Here is a 15726-nt window from a genome sequence, read left to right as displayed (position 1 = left end):
TGAATTCCACTTCATTAAGGAAAGAAGTCTTACTTGAGATCAATCCCGGCTGCGTTAGCAATGGCCCAACACCCGTCACCGTCCTGGGCATAGTAGAACCGGTGACAGCTTGATGTCATGCCGTCCTGCGGTTGTTAGCCACCTGAGCATCTTCCCCGTCCGATGAACCCCCATCGAGAAAGGAATTACTTACTCGAATCGGAGTAGGCGTCGTGATAGGTCCACTTCCACCAGACGTTGTCGTCGTCACTGCGGTCGTTGTTTTTGTTGTTGTCGTGGTTCCCGTTCCCGGTGGTGAAGTAGTGCTGGTGCTCGTGCTAGTCCTAGTCTGTGATGTCTTCGAGGTGGATACAGTTGAGATCGTCACCGGCGGCCCGTCGATGGATACACAGACGTAGTAGTCCCGTACCAGCTTACAAGTTGTCGTAGTACCCGCAAGCGCCGGGTTCCACTGCAAAAAGTCGGCTTCGGTGATTCCGTTGGCCAGCTCGATCGACTGGCAGGTGTCGCTCCTTTTAGTCAAGTTAACATCATTGTCTATCACATCACCAACATCCCTTCGCGTCCAACACAAGCCCGGGCAAAAAAACAAACGGGACAAGAAACAAAACAAAACAAGACAAACTCACCCCCCCACAAACCACAACTTCGCACACTCCCCCGTCATCCCCTCCAACGTCGGCGTCCCATCCGGCACCTCCGTTGTCTGCACGGGCTCCGACCTCGTCGTCGGCGTCCCCGGCACCCCCACACAATACCACCACCCATCCACCAAATTCGTACACCCACTGCCCACATTCACATTCCACCCCTTAAAATCCGCCTCCGAGAACGTCCCAAACATGGCTGCGATCTCGGCACACGATTCACCGTCGCGCTGGTACCATTTCTTGCAGGTTGCTATCTGGTTTGGAGGGGTCGGGGCCGGAAGGGTGGGTGAGGCGACTGTGGGGGGGAAGGCAGTTATGGCGTAGCCCGAGGGACCGGCGACGCAGTACCAGTAGTTGACCCAGAGACCGGTGCAGACGTTGTTGAGGGCCGGGTTCCAGGCGAAGAAATCGGCTTCGGTTAGGATGGTGCCGTCTACTATGTTGTGGCAGGTGTCGCCCTGATCGTGTTAGCAAGGACCGTTCGTTTCAAGTAGAAGAGATTTGCGGGAAATGGGGTAGTTGGCTTACATCCTTCGCCTGGTAGTAGGACAGACACCCGCTGACAATCCCAGGTTGGGTCGGGGAAGCAGTAAAGCTGGGATCGATGGCTGGGAAGGTGGTGGGCGTGTAGTTGGCCGTGATGGTCGGGATGTCCACGCTGCCTTCCGTTGTCGTCCACCCGATGTCGATGTTGGACGACGGCCGGACGCTGATGCACAGCCACCAGCCATCGTACAGCCCAGAACAATCAGAGTGCAGAGCGGGATTCCAGGCAAGGCTTTGAGCGGCTGTTAGTGACAGCTCTAAAAACAAGGGAAAGAGAAAGAAAGTCATACAGATTGCTCAACGTCAACCACGAGTTACTAGACACAATACTCTCACACGTATCCCACGCCGTAGCCAACTGCCAATCATCACAATTCTCCGGCTGGCCCGCCTGCGTTTTCGTCGGCGGAAACGCCAACTCCGTCGACGTCGCCGTCAGCGTGTAATTCGTGATCGGATGCAGCGTGCTGTACGGATCTGTATTACTGCTCGCACTAGCCGTAGTCTCTGTCGAGGTAACCGTCTCCGTCTCTGTCTTGGTGCCTGTCTTCGTCGTACCCGTGGTGGTGCTCGTCTCACAAGCGCACGTGGTATCCGGCGGAGGGGTATACGTCACGCTACTCGGCGCGGCCGGGCCTACGCCGACGCAGTAAGCGTAGCCGGTCCAGAAGTTGGTACCGCAGTCGTTGGAGATGTCGGGGTTCCATGCGTAGAACTCGGCGAGGGTGATGCCGTAGGTGGCTGCGATGGACGCGCAGCCGTCAGTGTCGACGACGGTGTGGTAGGCGTTGCAGTTGGATGCGATGTTGGGGAAGGTTGGGCCGTTGGGAGAGGTGTCTTGGGCGTTGATGAAGGGTGCGAAGAGGAGGAGGCTTAGCAACAGGTGTGTTGTTTTTGCTCTAATGAATGAGGCCATCGTGAGAACCGAGTGTTGGCCGTTTGCTGGCCGGACTCGAAGTTGTGTGTGACGCCGCTGAGGGAGGTCAGAATTCAAGTCGTGAAGAGTGTCAAGAAGCCACAAGTCGTTCAACAGGCAGGGCAACGGACCGTCCTAAACTCGACGGCCGAGATACTCATTGCCCTCAATCTTCTTCCTTGACCTGAGTTCACGATGTTGAGGGACGGGCCTTAGTCACACAACATCTCTGTTCGGCAAGTGAAGGCATTGTCAGATGCTTGGCGCCCGGTCAGACGAGCAATATTGACGGCCTCCCTCAATTATTCTGACGATGCCACTCTTACTTCGGTTGAGTCAAGTTCAATTCATACTGTGTGCACGCCTGGTATCAATATTGGTCGGCTGCCTGAGTCATCACGAGCAATTGCGTCTCTTTCAGGAACGGAATAGCATGTTCGAAAGTATGGTGAGGTTGTAATACCAAGCCAGTAACTCATTCCTGAACTCGGTGTTCGGCAACACGCTGCTGCGCGCGCGATCTTTTCTTCCAGCGTCATCACGATTTTGCTGCGGCGGCAAACCAACAAATCAATAGTGTCGCCCGGCCCGCAGCCCGTTCCGTTGCATCGTGGTTAATTCTGAGTTCCTGCGTAAGTGGGTGTGGTGCTCAGTCAGCGCATCGTGGGGTTACGAAGCCACCTGCAGTTTATTAATCGTGAGCAAAAGGCCAAGACTGAGGGGTCGGCTGCATGGCGGAAGAAAGGCGGGAGAACCCTTCCATCACGGGCTACTGGATGTAACCAAAAATCGTTAACTGATGCCTATCACCCGCCTCGGGTAGGGCTGCAGGTTTTTCGTCTGTTTTCCACTTTCGTCTGATGTGAGAACCTCGACTCGAGACTAGCCTTTCTTGTGTGTAAGTTGAAGTGGGTCTGGGTGAGAACGAGGGCATCGAAGTACCGGTACGTGCAGCGACCAGAATGGGCGGAGACACCGTCCGCTTGGCCTGCTTGGCTTTTGGGTAGCTCTTGAGGCGCGTCTGATGTTGTGCGATCTTATTTGCAACGGGTCCAACAAAACTCACGTCTCTTGGACCAGAGAACGGAGACCTCCCTCTACACCAACAGCGGCTCGCTCAGGGTTAGGGTAACTCACCTCCCAGCCAAAGTAAACTCTTCAACAAACTCTCCCGCTTCATTTTCTCCAAATTCTTCACTTTGCACTCTTGAAATCACTGAACTGAACTTCTGGATTGTAACTTCCCTGGTAGACCACGCCAACAACCCACGATGCTCCGAAGGCAGGCTTCGCTCCTGTTATGGAGCTTGCTGCTTCTCCTCGTCAACCCCATTCTCGCCCAAGACTCCAACCCAGATTACACCTGCTCCCCAACAAAAGGATGCACCCTCGGTTGCTGCGGTCCCATGTGAGTCCTCTCCCTCCTTTACGTTAACCAACACTAACAAGTATCACTAGCGACCCAACAACGAACACAGGCATCTGCGGCATGGGCCCAACTTTCTGCGCCCCCGGGAACTGCACCAGTCAGTGCGACGCCAAATCCGACTGCGACCCAGGCTGGGGGCCCGAGTGGTCACAGGCGACCAACTGTCCGCTGAATGTTTGCTGTTCCAAGTTTGGGTTCTGCGGCACCACGGCGGATTTCTGTGATGGGAAGACTGTTCCCTCACCGCAGTGCCCGGGCGGGAAGAGCGCGGATCAGAGGACGATTGGGTATTATGAGGGGTGGAATTTGGGGAGGTCTTGTGGACGTGAGTTTGTTGGGTGGACAGTGAGAGGATGGGGAGTAATTATGGGCTGATGAAGACTACTAGGAATGGCGCCGGAGGACATCCCGCTGGGCTATTACACCCATATCAACTACGCGTTTGCGTTGGTGAACCCGACAACGTTTCATATCGAGGATATGGGGCCCGATACTGCGGCGCTGTATGACCGGGTTTCTGCTCTCAAGTCCAAGGATCCCGATCTCAAAGTTTGGATTGGTAAGTCGAATCCCCCGGTTTATCCTCAATGCCGAGTAATTAGTGCTAATAGTGAAACACAGCGGTCGGCGGCTGGGCTATGAACGACCCGGGCCCGTACCGCACCACCTTCTCCGATCTCGCGGCCTCGACATCCGCCCAGGACGCCTTTTTTGAATCCCTCATCACCTTCATGCGGCGGCACAACTTTGACGGTGTCGATCTCGACTGGGAGTATCCGGTTGCGGAGGACCGTGGCGGCGTTCAGGCTGATTTTGACAATTATGCGACCCTGGTGCGCCGTTTGCGGGAGCGTTTGAACCAATCTGGTCGGGACTATGGTCTTACGATTACGCTGGTTAGTTTGGCTGCCGAGGAGTGTTTTGGTAAATGTTTGTCACTAACTTGTGCAGCCGGCTTCGTATTGGTATCTTCGTGGCTTCAATTTGCAGGATATCGGTAAGATTTAACTCTGATCCTTGATGAGAAACCAAACACTAACACACTCTCTTAGAACCGCATCTCGACTGGTGAGTGAGACGCAACGCAACGTCCCCCGCATTAGCTAACCAATTATTACAGGTTCAACATCATGACCTACGACATCCGTAAGCACCCGCTCACTCCACAGCCACATACAAAAACTAACCCTCCTAGACGGAACCTGGGACAGCACAGTTAAAGCCATCGGCCCCTATGCCTTCGCCCACACCAACATGACCGAAATCCAACAAGCCCTCGAGCTCCTCTGGCGCAACAACATCAACCCAGGCCGAGTCGTCCTCGGTCTAGGCTTCTACGGCCGCTCCTTCACCATGAAATCCCCTGATTGCCTACACGCCGGGTGTGAGTTCACCGACGGCGCGCGGGGTGGAGAATGCACAGGTACGCCGGGTGTGCTGTCGGCGGCGGAGATTAATACGATTATTGCGGCGGGGGGGACGACGGTGACGCTGGATGAGGAGGCCGCAGTGCAGATTGTGACGTGGGACTCGAATCAGTGGGTGAGTTATGATGATGCGGGGACGTTGAAGAGGAAGTTGGATTATGCGAATTTGAGGTGTCTTGGAGGGTAAGTTTCCTTCATTCGTTCCTTCATTCTCATGGAGTTGAGGGTCGTGCTAATTAATGGGGCGTGGGTAGGACGATGATTTGGGCGATTGACTTGGACGATGGGACGTTGATTAATGCGTTGGGATCGGATTTGTCTCGGCCAAAATCGGTGCTAGGCCAGCGTCCGCCTAGTATCCCGGATTTTGAAACGCACTGGGATGAGCTATAGAGTTAATTATCCAGGGGTGAATTTTTTGAATGCAGAGGAATTGAATTAAAACATTTTGAATTGCCAAGTTTACCACCATCGCAATTTCAAATAAACAGGATGTGATCATATGAGAGATTGTTGTCTAATTCTATGAGATGGTCTGATATGACTAGCAAATACATAAAATGTTGCGTCATGAGATAATTAATTACAACAAGTAGTTATGATGATGTATCGATCGCGTTTTGTGATAAGCCTTTTCTTCTGGCCGTCACAACAATTTGATGAGTTTAAACAGCCGTTGACATTTCAACAATCATTAATTCCCCATCACAGGACCAATGCCACAAAACTGAGGTTTTTAACATGAATCCATAGTTACTATCAACCTATCAATCACTACAAGATACATCCCATCTCGGTTCAACCGGCCTCCCCTCAAGTCATCTCTTAAGACGAACAGCCCGAATCCGGATCCTTCTTCCGCGTCCGATCAAAGATGTTCTTGAGTGGGTTGCTCTTGTCTCCAAGAAACTTCCCAAAGAAATTGGTCTTGACCCCGTACATTTTCTTCAGCCCCGCAACATCCCTTTTACTAGGCCTGGAAACGGGGTCAATGATGCTACCATCCGGTTTAGTCAGCACATTCTGCTTGACCCCTCCCACCACCTTGCCTCCGGCATTACTCGGGTCTGTTTTTTGACTAGTCAGCAAACAACTCACTCAGAAAGTTCTACACGCGGAGTGAGTAGTTAACGGAGATGAGGGAACGTACAAAGCATAATAGACTGCCAATCCGGCTCCGACCTCTCATCATCAATAGTCCCCGGCTCATCAGTAATCGGAATGTAGTTAAACCCGCCCGCGAACTTGGCCCGGCTGGCCTTGGCACGGTCGCGGCAGATCTCGTTACGCTTGCCACGGCGGATGTATTCCGGGTCGTTGGCGTAGGGGGCCATTTGCTCGTCGAAATCGCGCAGGTTCTCGCAGATGAAGTTGTCCTCGCTGAAGAAGTAGTTGGTGCGCTCGACTTGGGTGAACGTCTCGGACCACCACTTGGGGTTTTGGTGCTCGTGGTGGAGGCCCCAGGAGTGCTAATAGGGTGATCAGCTTTGGAACTAGAGGGTCTAAAGGGACGGAAGGGGGAGAACTTACACCCATTTCGTGGGCGTAGTTGGCGACGACGTTACCCATGCCGACGTCGATGTTGTCGGTCAGGGTCATGGTTGGGCCTAGCTCTGAGTCGGGACTGCAAAGGGAATCAAAAATCAGAAGAGTTTTCGATATTCTCAATATTCCCAGTGAATTGCACCTACCGATCAGATTCAGGGGCAGCCAGGGGTTGATCGACGCCCACGGTCGTGCTCATCTTGCGCTGACCTTGGCCGGCGTACATGATGAGAAGATGCGTTGACCGTTGGTTCCGCTCACATCCAGGATCGTCATCCCCGAGGATGGTGAACCTGAAGTTTCCATTTTCTAGGCACCATCGGTCAGTACTCTCCGGGTTCATTGGACTTCTAGCGGAGTGAAATAAACGTACTATCATCCAACCCAGCATTCCGCCAAAGCTCACGAGCCGTGATCAAATCATTGTACAAGATATCCCGGGTAGCCACGTTCTGGCCGTTGTACAGATGGCTTCGCTGTTCGAAACACGCATCAATGTTTCCATTCGGCCAGAGTCGCGGATATGACCCGGTGGTTGCGGGGTTGCTGAGACCGAAAAAGCGCTTTTGGTGAGCGTGGTGCGCCGAAGAAACGTTGGTTCCGTTGGAGTAAATGTTGTTGATACCGGACAGGTCGCGAACTGCAATTGCGGCTTTGGCGTATTGGATAGGGGGTTCCCACGCCCTGTTGCCGGCTTGAACCGTGATCGCTAAGAGAAGCGAGGCAAACACCGATTTCGACAGCATCGTAAATGCACAATCTCAACAACAATGAGAAAGGAAGCACCGCAATACACACAGGAAGTGAGCGGGTGGTAAACCCAAGAGTTGTCCTCAAGTTTCAATGCTCAAAACGCATTCTTCCAGTTTGTATGGTCGAGTATCGTCCAGCCCACACTTGGAGTTCAACGTGATAGTAATCACATCCGTACTCCTACCCAATTGGGACATGGAACCGAGTATTGCTCTCCTGTCTCTTCAGTGCTGATGCCAAGCACGACGCGCTGAATCATCCCACATCCACCACAGCACCCGCGCTCACTTTATTGCGTGCCTTGCATTAGCGTAGGCTGAGCGAGAAACTTCACGATGTCACGCGAGGGGTTTTGGGGACATCTCGTGGTCGAGATCCTGCTTGGAAGTTGGAGTCTATATTAGAGGTTGCCGGAAAGAAGGGGCAGGTCTTACCCAACCCATGCCGGCTGGAATATTAGCTCGGTTGTAATGTAACGCTGCCGGAAGATGTATCGGTACATGTCTTGTTTTCGCGCGGCCTTCTTGCTCCTTCATCCGGTCGTTACCAGCATCAGGCTCCTCATTTGCAATTCTACGACCCGAACTCGGGGTACGTGAGGCTTATTTCCTATTAAGCGTCTGCCTAACACCACTCTAATTCGATAGTGTTACCGTGTGCACACACGGTGTTGTAGGGCTAGGTTTTCTTGCATCGTAGTCATCAGCATATTGACATGGACTTTGGCGCTGAGGAGACCGGATATCACGTCTTGGCATCAGAAGTAATCATGCGTCCATTGAGATACTATCACCAAGGCTGATAGGCGGTCATGTCGAGTTCAGCTTTACTTACAGCGAGAATTCTCATACACGGGTTGTGACTTTTCACGATCCAGAAGACAGCTTTGGCATCACCGTCCCTCTGTTTCAACCCTTTTCTCATCTCCTGCTTCTTTGTTCCTTAACGGCTCTGTGGGAGAGGAGCGGCTTCCACGCTCCGCCAGACTCTCAGCAACCATGATATCTCTACTCTCACTCGTTTCGCTCGCCCTCCTCACCGAGCATCTGGCAACAGCGCTCTCCATCCCACGACACAATGCCAACTACACGCCCTCATCCAACGAGCTGGATCGACGGCAAGGAGCCTCGGACCCAGCATCCTTCACCTGGGTCCGCCGCTTTGCTGCTATCGGCGATAGCTACACAGCCGGCATCGGCTCAGGCGAGCAACTGGGCAGTCTATTCCACAACTTCAACGACTGGGCCTGTTCCCGCTACGACCTCTCCTACCCGATGATGATGCGCCAGTACGTCGGGGCATCCATCGAGAACTTCCAGTACCCGGCCTGCACGGGCGACCAAACCTGGCAAATCTACAACCAAATCAACGCCCTGCAAGGCAACCTCGACCTGGTCACCCTCACAGCCGGCGGCAACGACCTGTGTCTGGTGGACATCATCAAAGACTGCATAGTGCTCGCCTTCTACGACGAAGCGACCTGCAACACCATCCTCGCCAAAGCCGAAGAAAACCTCGCCAACATCATGCGCACTAACATCAAAGAGATGCTCCTGGCCCTCAACACCAAGATGGCCAGCGACGGCATCGTCGTCTACAACAGCTACGCACAATTCTTCAACACCGACAACGAGAAGTGCGCCACCGACCAGGACTGGGGGCTCTTCGCCTGGGTCGGCTACACCTGGCTAGGCATCCGATCGACCCCCTTGCCGCTGACCACTGCGCGTCGCCAGCGCTTCAATACGCTCACGGCGGGACTCAACAACCTGATCCGCGACGTGGTGCATGACGTGGCGGATGAAGTCAACTACAAGGTTGGATTCTCCAACTGGGATCTATGGCCGAGTGAGGGAGTCGACGGGCAAATGTGCTCGCCTTCGTCGTCGGGGGCGTACCCGGATAAGTACCAGCCGGATTTGCTGTTCTTCAAGCCGGATACCCGTAAAACCTTTTTCCGTTCCCCGATCGGGTTCAAGAAGCGCGACGAGACAGAGATAGACACCTACCTCGAAGTGTCCAACGGCACAGCCACCGCCAAAACCACCACCACCACCACCCCAAACACCCACCCCAACCTCATCTCAGAGGAAGAAGAAGACCCCCTCAACGACCCCAACATCGACCCCGTCCTCAAATCCCGCCTCCTCGCTCTCCGCGCCTCCCTTCCAAAACCCACGTCCCAGGATGACCTCGACCCCAACGGCATCCCCCGACACATCTACCGCACCTCCCTCTGGCACAGTCCCAACCCGCGCGCCGCCGCCCTCCACGCCCTCAACCCCCGCGCTGCCCCCGCTGTTCCTGGCTGCCCTTCCGACTCCGGAAACTCCTGGCTCCCGAGCTTGGGTTCCCTGCTCCCTGATTTCTTCGGCCGGATCTTCCACCCTAATCCGCTGGGTCATAACGCGCTGGCGTCGTTTGCGATTGCCAAGACGATGGATTTACGCGCTGAGGTGTTGAATGCCGTGCCGGAGGTGTGCGAGGTAACTGAGGAGTTTAGTTGTTGGCGGTCTGGCGGGCGGAGCGCGTTCGTTACGGCGGACAGGGCGGATGCAAACATGAAGGATTTTTGCGCTACTGTTGAAGGGCCGGGAGGGGGTTACACGAATTGGATTCGGTCGAAGGTGTACCATGAGGGCACGCCGGATGAGATGGAGTTTATCCTGCAGGGTGGAGACGTGGATACGGTAAATCGGGAGGAGTGTTTGGATGCGTTTACGAAGGTGGTGCATGGGTGTGATGCCGGGGATAGTGATAATCCGATGAATTGGAAGTTTGGGGGCAGGTGGAAGAAGGGGGAGTATTCGTATGATTTGAGTCCGAGAAGGAATCGGAATCTGTTGGCCGCGCCGATTGGGCAGTGTAAGGGGAAGTATAAGTTTTTGTTTAGTGATTTTGAGATGTACGGTAAGTATTACGTCCTCCTCCGCCTATTTCTTAGTTACCCGGCGATGACACAGCACTAACTTTAACCCGTATTAGGAGCCGGTTTCAGCAGCTGGGATTATGGCCAGGATACCGTTCTCCCCAAGTCCAAAGGGTGTCTCGGATTGGGCGTTACAAAATGGAACTGGGAGTATTTTGACCAGCCAGATGCGAACGGTATGGAATGGAAGGTCACGTTCAGGACGCCCGTCTTTGTCAGTAACCGGTGTTACCGCAACAACAAGGTGGTTGAGTCGGTAGGAGGAAACACCAACGGCTGTGGTGGAGATTCAGGGGCTTAGAGCCATTTTGTAATTCACGCGTCGCCGAAGAAGTCATGTGAACAAATGTCGTTTATGCATTTCCATATTCGCTTACACACAAAACTAAACAACCAACCCCTTGACTTGCTTAAAGTCCTTCACCTTGATATCCCGCCACGCCACCACCGAAATGATCGACAACACCTGAATCACCGTCGACGCAATAATCATAATCCGCTGTGCATCGCCATACGCCTTTTGAATCGCCACACGCGTCGCCGAACCAAGCGGGTACGACAACTGCGTCTCCAAGGATGCCACAATACTCGTCACGTTTCCTTGCAATTCCACTGGCAGATGGTCCGCCAGCTTCTTCGGGAACACGCCGTTCCAGATCGCGGCCGCAACCGTCGACCCAATAGCGCCGCCCACATTGGAGAACATGGACTCGATTGCCAACACGACGGCGATGTACTGATGGGTCGTGGCCGCCATGACCGCCATTTGTTCGCAAATGACGAGTGTACCCCCGGCCACGGCGATGAAGATCTGGCACATGACAATGTACCCGATGTTGACATCCGGCTGGCGGAAATGCGCCATGAGACCGACACCAAGAATTGTGACCGGGACGCCAAAGTATAGAGCCAGCCATTTGAAGCGGCCCGTGGTCCGGATCAGCACGCCCACAATAATAGACCAGAAGCAACTCCCCAAGCTGTAGATGTTCATGATGTACGATGACTTGGTGATGTCCAATCCGTTGACCACCTGCAGGAAAGACGAGAAGTAGCTGTCCCAGATATAAAAGGAAACGAACAATACCCCTGCCAGTACGCAGGCGCCCAGCACCGTGCGGTCCATGAGCAGCTCATACGGGATGAATGTCTTGGGCGCGACGAATTTTTCGTATCCCGCAAAAGCCATAATGAGCAGACCGCCGACAACGAAGAAAGCGATGAGCATCGGTGACTTCCATCCTAGGGGCTGTTGCGCGTACAAACTGAATGGCAGCAAGAACAAGGCCAACCCCCCTGTTATCAGGAGCAGCCCGACTGCATCAAACTCGATCACGTAATGTTTGAGTGACTGCAGAAACGTCCGGTCGCTCTTCCGCTCAGGGATGAGACCCATCTGCCGAGCCTTCCGGTAATTGAAGTAGAAGAGAGCCAGAAGCGGCGTACAGATCGCAGGCGTGATGATGGCAAACGAGCCAAACCCCCAACGAAAACCAGGCCCATGGTAGAACGCATCAGCCAGCGGGCCGGAAATCCACACCGTGATGATATACGGCGAAGCCGCGAAAGCCAGCATCAGTGCCCGGTTTTTCAGCGCCGAGGTATCCGCAATGAACACCGAGATCGTGTAGCTGATGCCGTTGTACCCAACCCAGTAAAACACCTGGCCCGCCGCATACGTCTCAACGTTGTTGCACGCGGCCATCATAGCCAACCCGATCGTCAGGCAGACCATCATAGCCGTGAACCCTTGCGGCCGCCCCCAGATGTCCAACACTTTGGCCAGCGGCAGCTTGAAGAGCCCACCGATCAAGTTGGAGAAGATACTCGTCGCGGCCGTCAGCGAGTGGCTTTTGAATGCGCTCGTGACGTACGGTGTGAGGGTCGTGGACATGCCTTGCTGCATGGCGTCGACAAAATAGATGAACCAGATCCTGCGGGCGATCGTCAGCAGTCGGACATCCCAACCCTCTCGAACCGAAGCATCCAAGAGCTGAGACTCACGTAATGTACGCCACAATCAAACTCCACCTCGTCCAGACCTTCGCAAGTGCCTCGACATCCTGAATACCCGCCTGAACATCCGACAGTATCTCTTCTGTCTCCCATTTCGTGTCGGGGGACTTGTCCGCCGAGGGTGAGCTGTTGTCGTTCTGGGAGTGGCTGATGACGTTGGCCTCCTTATCCGCCGCGGTCTTCTCGGACAAAATCTCCTGCTCCACCACCGGTGCCTCTTTGGGCCGGAACAGGCCGGCAACACGGCTCATCATGGCTTAACGAGTGTAAGGGTGTAATAATGATGCGATGTACCCAAAATGGGGATAACGAGTGAATGGATCAATGGGCTGGTATATGGAATCGTCTCGGTGTGGGTTTGGAGAGGAGAGCACGCAGGCAAGCTCGTGGTCCTTCACATAAAAGCCACGCGAAGTTCCTCAAACAGGAAGCGACGTATGCGAAAAATGGGCTCATGATCGGCAAGAGCGCCAACGTCCCCTTTATCAGATCCTTCAGCCAGGGCAAGAACGACCGCCGGCACCGGGACATGCGGGGCTCTTGTCATTGCTGCCATGGGACTGTAACACCTCGAGGGGACTCTCGGTTGCACCAATAGCAACCAGGAATGCTAAAAAATTCCGGGCCAAATCCAGGATCATGATCCGAAGAGGGAGTTGCGCCGCGGTGTGAGTGGGGGAAGCAAGGAAAGACCCACCCCGAGCGTCTTATCAATCGCCGGATCCGACGAAAAGATCAGATAATTTCGCTTGGCATCGCAACATCTTGGGACTTCTCGTCGAAGTTTCGCGAGTTTATCCGAGCCCCCATAATTCTGCATGGAGCTGATTGACTTCGTGCTGAAAAATGAATCATCAGTATTTTGAAGCCTCTAACTATGCATGTATATATCTTAGCATAAAAAAACAACTCTTCCTGATTTTGATATCATCAATTCACAACAATATGATCTCTCTTCACATCAACAACTACCAGCAGCGTTAGCCCCGTCACTCATACCGATCACGATCCGCATACCCATGGGCCAACCTCAACACCCATCCATCCGCCTGCTTCTCCCCCTTCGCATTTGTGCCACCCCACAACACCACACCCCGTCCATCCAAGCACGAATCCACCGCAAACACCGCAATCGGCCCCGGATGCACCTTGCCCCCCTCCGCCAGCTGCTCCGTCGGCACAATCTCAGCCTCCGCCCACCGAAACTCATTTGATTCCACGCGCGGTAGTTTTTCTCTGATCGTGTCCTTCACCGCCGCAGCCGACCGCCGATGAGCCGGCAGCTGAAGTGTCCAGATATCGGAATAATACTTCTCCCCGGCACCGACAGCGGGAGACCCTTCCGACCGGCCAAACAGGTACACCAGATACTCCCTTCCGTGACCCGTACTCAACGGCACCAGCGCCCCGCCCGCTCTCGGCTGTGGTCCAGGAGCAAGCGGGTTGGCCGGGTATGTCACGGTCTCCCATAGCAACGACCCCGGCTTCTCCCTCTCCGTCGCCGACTCCTTCATATCTAGGTAATACACCACACCCCCCAACTCTGTTCGTCCACCCTTACCCACACCCTTCTCCCCACTAGCAATCGCATACACCCTCCCATCCGCATACGCCACAGCCAACGGCCTCCCGGGCACCGCAGGTAAATCCGTCCACACCATCGACTCAAAATCATACATCCACACCTCTCTCTCTAACCCCTCACCTTCTCCTCCTCCTCCTCCTCCTTTTCCACCAACAACAACCAAAAACCCCTGTTCCCCATCCCCCACCATCCAGTGCCGCCACCGCGGCCTCATGGTCTTGCCCAACTGGGAATCCCCCCGCAGCCGGGACCAGGTCAGTTCCTGACTGTCCCATTGCCAGATATCATTTCCTTCGTCTACCGGCTTGTTGTAGCCGTCGGATGTGGTGGTGCGCCCGCCGTGAATGAGCAGATACCGCCTCCCGCGAGCACACGCCGCGTGGTCAGCGCGGGGAAGCGGGACGAGGGTTTCGCCGGTGGAGGCGTCTTGGAGGCTGTAGGGCGGGTAGCAGGTGTATGTTGTGGTGTAGGTGCTGGCAGTGTTTGCCGTGTTGTTGAGGGTGTTGCTGTCCCTAATATTGGTTGTACCCTCTGAAGCGGTGGTCGGGTCGATCGTGGTTTTGGATGGGGGGAGGGTGAGGGTGTGAATGCCGGGGGGGCAGAGAGCGCCGGAGGGGTCTTGGCCGCCGAAGATGTAGGCTTTGTTGTTGAGGACTGTGAGGGTGTGGTGGGAGCGTGCGAGGGCCGGGTGACTGGTGTTATGGGAAGCGGTCAGTTGGCTATCGTGCCAGGATGGTGTACTCAGTAAGGAACGAGAACTTACGGAGAACCTTCAGGCGCTGGGTTTGGGAGATGGGTGAGGGAGATCTTGAGAGGCAAGGTCGGCGCGGCGATGGCCACGGCGGCTGCCGCTTCGACGCCCGTAGCCACGGCCTGCTCCGCGGCGATGGCTGCTGCTGCGACTTCTGCCATGACGCGTTGCTGTACAGGTTGCGTGAAGTTGTAAGCTTCGGTGATCTTTTACTGTCGCTCTTGAATTTGTAACACGCAAGAATCGGTCAATCCGTTTAAAATTTGTTGTTCTGGAGAGCTGGTGAGAAAGCTTCAGAGCAAGTTCTCAGTGCCATCTTCAAATCACCTATGACGTCAGGCAGTTCCAGATACCTAATTCTGTGTTATTGCGGGCCCCACCCTGGAACTTCAACACCCGCACCGGAACTGTCTCCGTACAAAAAAACATAATTTCGGCAGGAGTAATGGATAACATCAAGCCCTGATTAGGCACAAACATTCCCATGGCTTTTCACTCTATCCTCGAAACATGGATTCGGCCATAATTTTCATTTCAGCTTCCCTTTCCTCTATTTATTCTTTGCCCAAAATTCCAAACCGCTTTCCTCAGCTCCCTGCGAAGGATTTAGTGGGCCCAGGGGCCCCAAATATCCTTCGGCTGTCTTCCGAGGGTGAAGGATGGCGCAGCAGCCAAAAGCGGTGATATTAAGCTTTCGTGGCTGCGGCAACTGCGACTTCAAACTATTCAGGGTACCACGCTCATGCAACGGCAAAACCATACACGTTCGATCATACGGTCCCCCAAGAAAATAAACCCCAGATGCGGCGCCCTGTCTTCTCTTTGGTCGTGAAGAAGTGTACACTCTTTTCCGTCCAAATTCTACCATGACCTCGGGAATAAGCCACGACCTGATACGTCCGTCTCAGCAGCTACCTAAGACGCCAAAAGCTTACATCCAGGGCCCACGCTTGCCTTCCGCAAACAATGCCAACACATCGTGAGATCGGCAGGCTCCAAAATGCAGCGACATCAATGGACTCCATGCTCGTTCCTTTCGTGGTGAATTTCGGGCAGCCGTTTGCCGGGGCCGCTGCGCTGAAGTTCGATTTTCGGCGCTAGCAGCCAGAGCGGTTAAGCTAACAGGCACCGAGATTCTCAGCCCCAATGCCCGTTTGGTGGGCCAATAGCGGGCTGCCA

At 54.3% G+C, this 15726-nt stretch overlaps 6 protein-coding genes across 6 annotated transcripts; 2 read left to right on the top strand and 4 right to left on the bottom strand.

Annotated features, from left to right (window-relative positions):
- Positions 1–29: 29 nt before the first annotated feature.
- Positions 30–2112, bottom strand: C8A04DRAFT_37436 (uncharacterized protein; the record flags this gene model as incomplete). The annotated part of the gene is made up of 5 exons (XM_062783876.1): positions 30–125; positions 194–512; positions 630–1108; positions 1179–1428; positions 1487–2112. 5 exons carry the CDS (start codon positions 2110–2112, stop codon positions 30–32), a joined length of 1770 nt encoding a protein of 589 aa, XP_062636797.1.
- A 1271-nt stretch (positions 2113–3383) lies between these two features.
- Positions 3384–5361, top strand: C8A04DRAFT_37435 (glycoside hydrolase superfamily; the record flags this gene model as incomplete). The annotated part of the gene is made up of 9 exons (XM_062783875.1): positions 3384–3504; positions 3591–3866; positions 3930–4100; positions 4163–4437; positions 4493–4538; positions 4594–4609; positions 4662–4687; positions 4737–5151; positions 5223–5361. 9 exons carry the CDS (start codon positions 3384–3386, stop codon positions 5359–5361), a joined length of 1485 nt encoding a protein of 494 aa, XP_062636796.1.
- A 432-nt stretch (positions 5362–5793) lies between these two features.
- C8A04DRAFT_28849 (uncharacterized protein) lies at positions 5794–7259 on the bottom strand (the record flags this gene model as incomplete). Its single annotated transcript, XM_062780798.1, has 5 exons — positions 5794–6035; positions 6119–6437; positions 6499–6592; positions 6660–6822; positions 6887–7259. 5 exons carry the CDS (start codon positions 7257–7259, stop codon positions 5794–5796), a joined length of 1191 nt encoding a protein of 396 aa, XP_062636795.1.
- A 1005-nt stretch (positions 7260–8264) lies between these two features.
- C8A04DRAFT_37434 (SGNH hydrolase-type esterase domain-containing protein) lies at positions 8265–10496 on the top strand (the record flags this gene model as incomplete). Its single annotated transcript, XM_062783874.1, has 2 exons — positions 8265–10176; positions 10252–10496. 2 exons carry the CDS (start codon positions 8265–8267, stop codon positions 10494–10496), a joined length of 2157 nt encoding a protein of 718 aa, XP_062636794.1.
- Positions 10497–10580: 84 nt separating this feature from the next.
- On the bottom strand, positions 10581–12465 carry C8A04DRAFT_12415 (major facilitator superfamily domain-containing protein; the record flags this gene model as incomplete). Its single annotated transcript, XM_062777334.1, has 2 exons — positions 10581–12129; positions 12200–12465. 2 exons carry the CDS (start codon positions 12463–12465, stop codon positions 10581–10583), a joined length of 1815 nt encoding a protein of 604 aa, XP_062636793.1.
- A 735-nt stretch (positions 12466–13200) lies between these two features.
- Positions 13201–14708, bottom strand: C8A04DRAFT_37432 (uncharacterized protein; the record flags this gene model as incomplete). Its single annotated transcript, XM_062783873.1, has 2 exons — positions 13201–14488; positions 14560–14708. 2 exons carry the CDS (start codon positions 14706–14708, stop codon positions 13201–13203), a joined length of 1437 nt encoding a protein of 478 aa, XP_062636792.1.
- Between the last annotated feature and the right edge of the window lie 1018 nt (positions 14709–15726).

This window comes from Dichotomopilus funicola (assembly GCF_033296635.1).
Source record: "Dichotomopilus funicola strain CBS 141.50 unplaced genomic scaffold C8A04scaffold_33, whole genome shotgun sequence".
Taxonomy (NCBI): domain Eukaryota; kingdom Fungi; phylum Ascomycota; class Sordariomycetes; order Sordariales; family Chaetomiaceae; genus Dichotomopilus; species Dichotomopilus funicola.
This window is presented reverse-complemented; position numbering and strand designations above follow the sequence as displayed.